The sequence below is a fragment of the Marmota marmota genome, unplaced genomic scaffold (assembly GCF_001458135.2).
Source record: "Marmota marmota marmota unplaced genomic scaffold, marMar, whole genome shotgun sequence".
Lineage (NCBI taxonomy): Eukaryota > Metazoa > Chordata > Mammalia > Rodentia > Sciuridae > Marmota > Marmota marmota.
In genome coordinates, this window is record NW_026000138.1 from 1,964,253 (window position 1) to 1,975,439 (window position 11,187).

Sequence of the window (11,187 nt, forward strand, 5' to 3'; positions counted from 1 at the left end):
TTTGGTATTTTGGGGTTTTTGTTTTTGTTTTTTGTTTTCCCTTTCATTTTTTTTTTTTTTTTTTTCCCTTATTGAAATTTTGATGTTTGTTTTTGTTTTGGGTTTTTTTTTTTTTTTTTTTTTTTCATTATAAAAATACAGTTATCACAATGTAACCTGATGTGCTGCTGCCCTGTGAACCCAGCCTGGCAGAACTCCAGCTGAACAGCAGCAGCAAAGGTGTGAGCTCACCCCTTCTTCATTCCATTCACCTCAGTGAATGGTGTTAATTCCAGACCTGCAATAGCATTTTGATAGAACCAATACTACTCATATTTTCTTTCTGAAACTAAAATCAACATCATTAGGAAGTGATTTACTCTAAAATCTAAACTAATTTATGATAATTGGTTCATTAACTTTGACAAAGTATTTTCTAAGCCCTAATTTTGACTCTTTAATTTACATCTATACCATAAATATGTTGCACTTTTCGTTTTTGGATTTACTGAAGTGAATTTTGATTTAGCCACTTAGCGGTCTTTCAGGTCTGACAAATTCACATTAAATCCTCTTTGGGCAATTTAAAGTTGTTTTGGAAATATTTTTCTTACTTATGACCGACCTACATTTTCTTGTTAAGCCACATCAGAAGCTCTTATTATTCTTGGGGACAAAAAAAAGTCTTCGACTGTGTTTCTCACATATGTGCTCAGTAAAAAGGAATGCTTATATATCATAAACTTTCTTTTTTATAAATTTCAACAGTTGTTAAAGAATATAACAATTGACTATCATTGTTTTTTATTAGCCATGTGTCCATCCCCCCAAAAAATACCTTTTCCCCAATCCATGCCTGTTTTAATTTATTATTGGTAAATTGAAGAATCCTTCTGACAAAAAGGGTTTTTCTCTTTCAGGAACTGATCATGAAGATAATGTTACTCCTTTGCTGTATAAGAAATAAATTTGCACATATTCATAATTTCAGTGTGAAGTGGAATTAATTTTTTTTGAATGAATTTATATTGCCTGTGCCTTTGCCAATGACAAATTTCTTCACCTGCTAAAAGTAATTTCCTAATGCAGCCACTACCATCCCCCTTTTATTAGGTTATAATAAATAATTTAGCAGGGTTTGCTTGCCCTTTTACTTATAGCTTTTTAAATTTTTATTTAGGTAAAGACTATAACAAAGTATTTGGAAATAAAGAGCATCATTAGAATGATTGGGTTGGCATTCTATCATAGCATTTTATCTTTACTCTAGTTGTCAGCCCTGTCAAAGATTGATGAATTTTAAAGTTTTAACCATTTCTTTAGTGTGAAATGCATATTAAATTTCTAGTTTTTGACACTTCATTCAATTCAAAAGTGTTCATAAACAGTATTGTATAGCACGTGCCAACAATTCTGCCTACTCAGGAAGTTAAGGCAAGGAGGATTATTTGAGCCTACGAGTTGCAGGGCCAGCCTGGGCAGCATAGTCAGACCCTATGTCATAAAAAAGCAAAGAGCATTGAAATGTTCTTTTGATAGGAAGAGGGTATTGAATAATTGGCTCAATTTAAAGTTTATCAAGTATTTTGTCTTTGTACATATATAAAGGTACATAGTGAATTTATATTAACTGTTTAAATTTAATTGTCTTTGACAGATTGGAAAGGGCAAAGAAATTACAAGAACAACGAGAAAAGGAAATGGTTGAAAAACAAAAACAACAAGAAATAGCTGCAGGTAATTTTTTTTTTCATTATACATATATGGGTTTAACCTTTGTATATATTTTTAAAACTAATAGGAAAAAAAAATCAACTGTGATTCCCTAAAATACCCATCAATACACTGTAAACATTTTTAGTGTTTTGCCACCTAATAAGTTCTTCATGAGGTTAGTTGACTTTTATCATTAGCTCTACCAGTAAACTACATGCCTAGTCCCTTTATGCATATATATTTTCATTTTGTCCATTTAGATAATTTGAAAAGTGAATAATGACTAATCTTATTCACTTAGCCCTACAAATGTCTTCTATTATGAGTTTGAGAATGCAGCTTATTTAAGAAGGTAGATATGTATTAAAATATAATACATATCTACCTTCTTAATAATAATAATAATACATATGTATTAAAATATAATACATACACCTGGCATAAAAGGTGCTTGAGAATGAAATTTATCAGAATTTACTATTTATATCTATGAAATTGAGTCTAGAAGATGTTTTATTTTGACATTCCTAATAAAGAGTGGTGCTTTTTTTAATACTCCAAAAGTTTATGTACTGCCATTTTGTTTCTAATAAAATAATTAAAAGACTTTCATAACTGAGTTCCTGCAATGTTAGTAATTTAAGAACTTTTCAAGTCTCTATACTCTGGACTGAGAAAAATGAGGGATTAGGAGGGTCTTGCTGTTCCAAAAAGACATATCACATGGAATTACTTGGCTTGGTATATAACTTTAGGACATGGTCTTAGTATTGGTTGGATATGTTTAATATCTGTTTAATGTTATTTGTTTCAAATGAGATAGCTGTAAAAATACTTCAGAAAACATGACCATACAATTATTAAATACATTTTAATTATAGTTGTGAATGCCATAGTTGATTTCCATTGAAATCATACCTTCCTCCAGTTTGTATAATTCTTTTCATCCTCTTGAGAAATGTTTGATGTGTAACTACATATTAGGGAAATACAGAAGCATTGGTGAACACGCTGAAATGATAATGTTTTATAAGGTAAACTTTTCCGTGTATTTGTTGGAAATAACCCTGCCATTTTCATAAATTGAAGGATTTTTTTTTTTCATGTAAATGTATTGATGCAAATTATAAAATTTGTCTTTGAAAACTCATACTTACATCCTCTTCAGCAGCTGCAGCCACTGGTGGTTCTGTTCTTAATGTTGCTGCCCTATTGGCATCAGGAACACAAGTAACTCCTCAGATAGCTATGGCAGCTCAAATGGCAGCCCTGCAGGCTAAAGCCTTGGCTGAGACTGGAATAGCTGTACCTAGCTACTATAACCCAGCAGCTGTGAATCCAATGAAATTTGCTGAACAAGAGAAAAAAAGGAAGATGCTTTGGCAAGGCAAAAAGGAAGGGGTAAGACCTCCCAAACTCTTTATTATTTATCCCTAATTAGCAGTTGCTTAGAGAATCAAATTTCTGTTGAAAAATGCAAGTTTGAGCTTTTCTCTCTTCTGAGAGCCTGTTTGCAGTAGTCTAATTTGAAGCAGTTTACATGAATGATTGAACTTAAAAGCTTTCAAAAAGAATCAGTTACATTTATAAAGGGGAAAAAATGCTACTTGGTTTAGGTATTTCATTAATGATATATTATGAGGTACTGCCAAGCACAGTGTCACATGCCTGTAACTGTAATTCTGGCTACTTGGGAGTCTGAGGCAGTGGTATCAAAAGTTTGGCGAATTTGCCAGACCCTATCTTATAAAGTTTACAATTTTGGTCTCAGGGACACTCAACCACTGAGCCATATCCCTAGCCCTATTTGTATTTTATTTAAAGACAGGGTCTCACTGAATTGCATGGCACTTGGCTTTGCTATCTTCCTGCCTCAGCTTCTCGAGACACTGGGACACACTGCCTGTGTCACTGCACCTGGCTTGCTTCATTACTCCATAAGATAAATCTTAATATCATTATAGATCCATTAACAGAAAGCCATAAATGCTGCTCTTTTAAAATTATGTTGCTGAGAGTGTTAATATCCTAATAAAAGGTATTTATATTTTCCATATTCTAAAATGTAGTGTTTCTTAACAGGACAAATCCCAGTCTGCTGAAATATGGGAGAAATTGAACTTTGGAAACAAGGACCAAAACGTCAAATTTAGGAAATTAATGGGTATTAAGGTGAGTTTTACTTTGTATGAAGATTCACATTAAGCCGGGAGGCTGAGTCAGGAGGATTTCGAGTTCAAAGCCAGCCTCAGCAATGGTGAGGCCCTAAGCAATTCAGTGAGACCCTGTTTCTAAATAAAATACAGAATAGGGCTGGGGATTGGCTCAGTGGTGGAGTGTCCCTGAGTTCAATCCCCGATACTCAAAAAAAAAAAAAAAAGATTCACATTAAACCTATTTTGGCAGGGGCAGGGGTTGTAGCTCACTGGTAGAGCACTTGCCTAGCATGTGTGAAGCACTGGGTTTGATCCTTAGCATCATAAAAATATATTATGCCCATCTATAACTAAAAATATTTTTAAAAAATATTTCAGCAGTATGTTAGCGCTGAATATATTCTTATGCTTTTCTGTTTGTTTCAGGTTTAAGTAGTCTTTACTGTTTGACAATATAAATTGTTCCATGTAGCACATACATTTGTTGATTATTAGTGAGTTTGTATCTTAAGTAAATCTTACGTGGAATTTTAAGCTTCCCTTGGTAAATAAGGGTGAAATTTTTTAGAGGAATTAAAGAATTTCTAGGAAAATAAAATTGATTTTAGGGTTAGTTAACTAAAAGTTTTTTTTTTTTTTTTCTATGTGGTGCTGAATATCTTAAGTTTTAGGAAATTGAGGTTATTACCTTATTATACTTTCCCTCCACCCTTTTAAAAACTAACAAGCAATACCACCCCTTGGAGTACTCATAGCCTTGATTGATACTTCTCTGTAGTGTTTATACACTGTCAAATGTATTTTGATGCTTTTTGTTTTGCTTTGTTTTTGTTGTTGTTTTTTAATGGTACTGGGGACTGAACTGAAATCCACTGTACCACTGAGCCATACCCAACTCCTTTTATGTGTTGTTTTTTGTTGTTGTATGTGTTGTTTTTTGTTGTTGTTTTGTCTTTTTCCACAGTTTAAATTTTGTTGGATCCCACTATACTTTGTATGTTTAGAAAGAACATTGTCTTGTACTATATGGGTGATTAATGAATGGATGGAAGCCAAATGAGGTCAAATACTGTATTTTGAAAATACAAGTTAACAGTCACATCAAGTGAGAGAATCATCTCTTATTTTCATCAAAATGCATTTTAATATTTTTGTCTACTATTTAGAGTGAAGATGAAGCTGGATGTAGCTCTGTTGATGAAGAAAGTTATAAGACTTTGAAGCAACAGGAAGAAGTATTTAGAAATCTAGATGCTCAGTATGAAATGGCAAGATCACAGACCCACACACAAAGAGGAATGGGTTTGGGTTTTACATCTTCAATGCGAGGAATGGATGCAGTTTGAAAAAAGATCACACTTTTAAAGTTTGGGACTTTATAGACTTCTTGTTCTGATGTCAGGTCCTTGTTCACCAAACAGCTAGCATTCTAGCTTGCATGGGTGTTGCATTGACTTTAATTTATTGAAAAATACGATTTTTGTAAATATCAGATCAGTGATACTGGTGTTAGTGTTGTAATCAGGTTAAACCCACTTCCATTAAACTTGACAGGACTATAGAAAGACAATATTTTTTAGTTCATGAATTCTACTTTTCAAAAATATATTAAAGCTGCAGGTGGGATAAAATCTCATACATAGATTTTTTCGTGTCCGCTGTCTTGTGTACTTTTGTACTTAACCTTGTACAGTTATTTTCATTTCTTGAAACATGAAAGAAATGTTATGTAGATGTTCTTTAGAAGATCTGACCATTTGGTACATAATCCAGCAAATAAGCTGGGTGGTGATGATAATAATAAAAATGGTTTTCTCAAAACTGGTGTTAATTTAAATTACCTGGTATTCTTGTTTGAGTTTATGGTTTCTGTAGCATTTTGCGATTGCTATTAGAAAACACTGGCTAGAAATTCCTTTTTATAAACAAAAATAGTTAACTATATGCTATAGGCAATACCATGGTGAGCAAAAAAAAAATGTAAAGGGAAGAGGAACAAACAAATTTATTAAAATATTTTTTGTTTTTTCCTACTACTATAAGGGACAAAATTGGTGTACAGTATTTGTTAAATATTCCATGTTATTCAGGAAATAGAATAATGCATTAAAGGGATGTAAGCACTTTTATTTTAATAAAGTGCCTTATAACAAGTCATTTGTATGCCCTTTGAAGTCTTTTCCAGCATAAACTGATCTAAAATAGTAGAGGACAACTTTGCTCAATTGAACAGGGCATAAATCTGGGGATGAGGGGGAAACATTGGTAGTTAATTCACTTTCATTACAACAAAATAATAAAATTTTGACATACTTAGAAAGTTAAAATTCTTTGGGAAACTTCACAGTGTATCAAATAGTCCAGTACAACAAGGAAGACTGCTTTATAAGAATAAGACACATTAAATTTTTGGCACTGAGGATTGGACTCTACAGAGTTTGAGCATGCTAACTACAGGCTCCCCATTGAGCTGTACTTTCATATTTTTATTTTATTATAACGTCTCTGGGTATTTTTGTAAAGGCTTACTCTTCTCAGCATAATAATTCTGTGGAGAAATGGAGTTTTTTTGTGCTTTAATTACCCAACAGCTTTCTGAATAAATGACACCATAGATCTTTCTTTGGGGAGTCATCAATAAATATATTTCTCTGTTACTTCAATTCATGGCTGGCCTAGGAGCACACTTCAGTGGTGCTTAGAATGTGCAAGGCCTCAGGTTTTATATCGAGATCTTCAGGGGGAAAAATGTTCATTTCAATATTAAATATTCATGGCCATAGAAGGCAAAGTAGATAAAATTCCCTATCTTACAGTATTTAAGGAACTGGCTATACATGGTGAAAGAAACCTGTCCTCTGCTCATTTTTGGCAGCACTACACAATAAAATTTTTTTTTATATTAGCCAAATGTATAAACGGTGAAATTATTAGTATAACATGCAAAACACAAAAGTCAGCAATGAGAATTCTTTCATACTTTGGAAAACCAATATATATTGCACTTTATACATCTCAATTGAGATGTTTCAAGAGTTGTTTTTTGTGGTACTGAAATTGAACCCAGAACTACTTTATTACTGAGCTATATCCTTTTGTTTCAAAACAAACTATCCAGGCCAACCTTGGACTTGGGAGTACTACTATCAGCCTGCCGAATAACTGGGATTAAAGATGTGTACCACTGGACCTGATGCATTTCAAGTTCTTAACACCATATGTAACCAGTACTAACATATTAGTGCGGGTTGAGGGTGGCTTACAGGTGGTGGTAAATTCCACAATTACGTCACCAAAAAACATTGGAGCTCTGGAGAAAAGGAGCTAACTGTTTTTACTAAAGTTTAGAAATAGGTCCATAGTGGGAGCCATTTATGGTTTTGTATTTCCTTAAACCTTAACACTTGTCTCCAGCCTTGTGCTCCTTGATGTTGGGTTTTGTATTTGAGTACAACAAGGATGTAAATTGATGCACAGGAGACATTTCAAAGAAGTGGCTAGGTGAGTCAAACCAGAGGGCTATGCTAATATTTGAGACAATCCCTGTCTCACCAAGGCCTGAGGATGCAGGCCAGGGGTAACATGCCACAGGGTTCTTTTCCAAGTACCATCACCTGCCACAGTCTGGCTGGGCAAAAATAACCGGGAGGTCGAGCCACTTGTAGATTCAAGCAGGAACAAATTCGAACTCGCGTGAACGCCACCCACAAAACCCTCCAGGGACTCCGCACCCGAGCTCAACCGGAACTCAACCAACCCATGCGAACTCTCTAGGAACTCTGCGAGAGCTCAAAAATAGCAGGCATCTGAGGCAGCAGGAACCGCCCCTTCTGGCAAAATGCCAGGCACCATCTTGACCTGGCCATGGCTCTCAACATCTCCCCCCTTTTAATTAAACACCAAGTATGTGGCTTAGGGACCGTTCCTGTCTTAGGTTGTCCAATACTACATATGGTCCTTACCCGTCATCGGTTGAGCTGACCTCAAGGCGTCAGCCTCCTGCCTTAGGCTGGTACCATTGCAATTGGATCTTACCCGTCATTGACTACCGGCCCAGCATTTAGCCACACTTCTGGATAGTGGGGTTTACACCATAAACAACCTGCTACAAGCAGAAAAGGGAGGATACAAAACGCCATGACACCAAGCCAATTGACGGCCCCTTTTGGAAATTGTACCACTGATGACATCATCAGCAAAGATACCCCGGCACTACCACAATTCACTGCACCAACAGATAGTTCACAATGCATACAAGTGATACACAGTCCAGGCAAGTTCTGCAAGCAATTCAAAGCAGAGGAATCCATTAATGTCCATTTCCTCCCAAAGTAAATCGACTCCTTGATTGAGTATCACTTGTTGAATTACATTATTCATTGATGCATCAGTTTATACAGTTTGTTGTGATAGCTATCGCAGAAGCTGTAGTTTGGTTTTATCTTTCTCTTCACCGGCACTGGGATGAAGATAGGAATTCTGGCAGTGATGGCTAAAAAAAATTATGTAACATTCCAGCAGACACTAAAAAAAAGCAATTTTCTAAACAATTTAGTATCCTGAATAGAATTAGATATAATGAAAAGGAAAGGTGAAAGTAAACAAACAGATCTGTTAACCTCCTTTTTGTTCACATTTTGAAACAATCCTCAACAGCTGTTTTCCCAATTTAAATTAAACCATTTAAATCACGTGAATAATTTAAAAAAATATTTGGATCCATTTTTTCATGAATGCTCCTCATATATGATATATGGACATACGCACATACAGACATACAACACAAAACACAAGTGTGCACACATAACACAATACACACAACACATAATAGTAAAGGCCTTGTAGCTTTTTACAGGTGAAATGCCCATTGCAATGCTCAAAAACTCCACAGTCAAAAAATAAAACTGGGGCTGGGGATGTGGCTCAAGCGGTAGCGCACTTGCCTGGCATGCGTGCGGCCCAGGTTCGATCCTCAGCACCACATACAAAGATGTTGTGTCCGCCAATAACTAAAAGAAATAAATGTTTAAAAAATTTAAAAAAAAATAAAACTGATCAGAAAAACATTAACCTAGGTCTGTATGAGCTCAAAAAACAAAACTTCATGATGTGGGAAAGGGCAATAATAAAATAGATATTGAAAAAAAGCATCCTGGTTACCACCTGGGTTTGACTCTTCTTTTGATATCCCATCCTTTTTCCTGTAACTTGCATATGGGTCTGAAGGTATTCCCACAAGCAAGCCCCGGGGTTTCTTACATTTGAAATAGGCCTTAATGGTGTTCATTATTCTTTAGCCTCCTAGTGTGGGAGAACCACTGTTGCAGATGTAAGAATGGCCAAACTGGAGTTCTGGATATCAGCTGTTATGGATTTGAGCCAAATCATCTTCATTTTGATCTGTAGAAATTGCTTTAGTTAGTCTCTCTGGAATCCAAATCAGCTGCTGTTCTCCCTGTGGAAACACACAAACAGACCCCTGACTCCAGACAATCACTGGGTCAGGGCCTTTCCATTGTCCTGTTAGAATATCCTTCCAAAGTACCTTGGGCTTATGTACATTTTTTGGACACATGTGCTTTCCACAGCACTAAGCCCTGATGAATCCAAATTTAAAAAGTTTAGAGTAAAAAGGGTTATTTTAAGTTTATCTTTGGGAGATATATACCCCTTCCCAATTCTCTCTTTTTGCTTTAATAAGTACATTTTAATAGTTCAATGAGCTCTTTCAACTATGCCTTGTCCCTGTGGATTGTATGGGATTCCTGTTATATGAGTAATGCCAAATGATGAGCAAAATTGCTTAAAAGAGGTAGAAGTATAGCCAGGGCCATTATCTGTTTTTAACTGTTTTGGAAGGCCCACAGTGGCAAAATTTTGTAAGCAATGAACTATAATATCTCTAGTTTTTTCTCCAGCATGAAGGGAGCCCATCAAAAATCCGGAAGAAGTATCAACTGTAACATGCAAATATTTTAACTTTCCAAATTCTGGCAAGTGTATGACGTCCATCTGCCAAATATGGTTAGGTATCAGTCCTCTAGATTTGACTCCAAGATTAACTCTTTCTCCTGATCTAATATGTCTTCTACCATAATCTGAACTGAAAGCTTTGGAGTAGGCAAACAAAATTGTATCATCATCCATAATGGCAATGTGCCAACTGGCAAAGTTCCTGGGTTTTTCTTTTCCCTCCTCCTTAAGTCTTCATCATGATGGTCCCATTGTGATATATTCAACAACTCCTCCTTAAAAAGCCATGGGCTACATTTTTGTATTGTATCAACGTATGCCCTAACTGTTCTTGGTTTTACTGGAGCGCCTCCTTCCTTTAGCAATTCACTTAACACTCTTTCTGTTTGTTTTTTGCTAATTTCTGACCCCATATTTCTGCTACAAAGATAACGCAACCCAACAAGATAACACAAAACAAAACCGAAACAGAATGAAACAAAAACGGAACAAAAATGCATTGTATCAATTTTCCTATTTTCTTGAAATGTATATCCATGGTCTATCTCTATCTCTTCCTCAGGGCCTAACAACTTTTCTACCATCCTTTTTATTTCTAGGGGCAGGCAGCTTGAAACAGAAACATTACAAATCAAAACAAGAACACATTGTTTTATGAAATGGTCACCCATTCTCTCACCCTGCCCTCAGGGGCGAGCAGTTTCACTTACCCCCAAGCTTCAGGCGTTCCGGAGCGGGCCACCAAATGCCGCAGTCTGGCTGGGCACAAATAATCAGGAGGTCAAGCCACTTGTAGATTCAAGCAGGAACAACTTTATTTTCAAACTCACGCCACCCACGCGACCCTCCAGGAACTCCAGATCTCAACCAGCCCACCAGAACTCTCTAGGAACTCCATAAGAGCTCAAAAATAGCGGGCACCTGAGACAGCAGGAACCGCCCCTTCTGGCAAAATGCCAAGCACCATCTTGCCCTGGCCATGGCTCTCAACAATCACCAAAACAAAACATTTGCTCCCAAGACTTCCATATCCGTTCTGTATTTCAAATGATTCATTATTCAACCAGTATAAATCCTGGCAAATATACATACCAGCTTGTCACTTCCTGTACCTCACTATTAATGAGATATATTGATTTTATCTTTTACATATTCCCTACCTAGAAATAGAACACGTATTATAGTGGCTCATGAGGCTGAGGCAGGAGGATTGTGAGTTCAAAGCCAGCCCCAGCAACTTAGCAAAGCTCTAAGCAATTTAACAAGATGAAATAAAATATTTTAAAATGGCCTGGGGGTGTGGTTCCGCTTAAGTGACCCTAGGTGCGATCCCCAGTAGCAAAAAAAAAAAAAAAAAAAAAAA

At 35.9% G+C, this 11,187-nt stretch overlaps 1 protein-coding gene across 5 annotated transcripts in view; it reads left to right on the top strand.

Annotated features, from left to right (window-relative positions):
* Rsrc2 (arginine and serine rich coiled-coil 2) overlaps window positions 1-5,672 on the top strand; it is an 18,244-nt gene extending 12,572 nt beyond the window's left edge. For 3 of the 5 annotated variants that reach the window (XM_015502439.2, XM_048785536.1, XM_015502441.2), the window contains exons 7-10: window positions 1,637-1,716; window positions 2,864-3,096; window positions 3,778-3,867; window positions 5,018-5,672. In XM_015502439.2, coding sequence (XP_015357925.1) covers window positions 1,637-1,716; window positions 2,864-3,096; window positions 3,778-3,867; window positions 5,018-5,197 — 583 coding nt within the window. In that variant the 3' untranslated portion in view covers window positions 5,198-5,672. The remainder of the gene's footprint in view (window positions 1-1,636; window positions 1,717-2,863; window positions 3,097-3,777; window positions 3,868-5,017) is intronic. The other 2 variants (XM_015502440.2, XM_015502442.2) reach the window with 1 other exon arrangement.
* The last annotated feature ends 5,515 nt before the right edge of the window (window positions 5,673-11,187 follow it).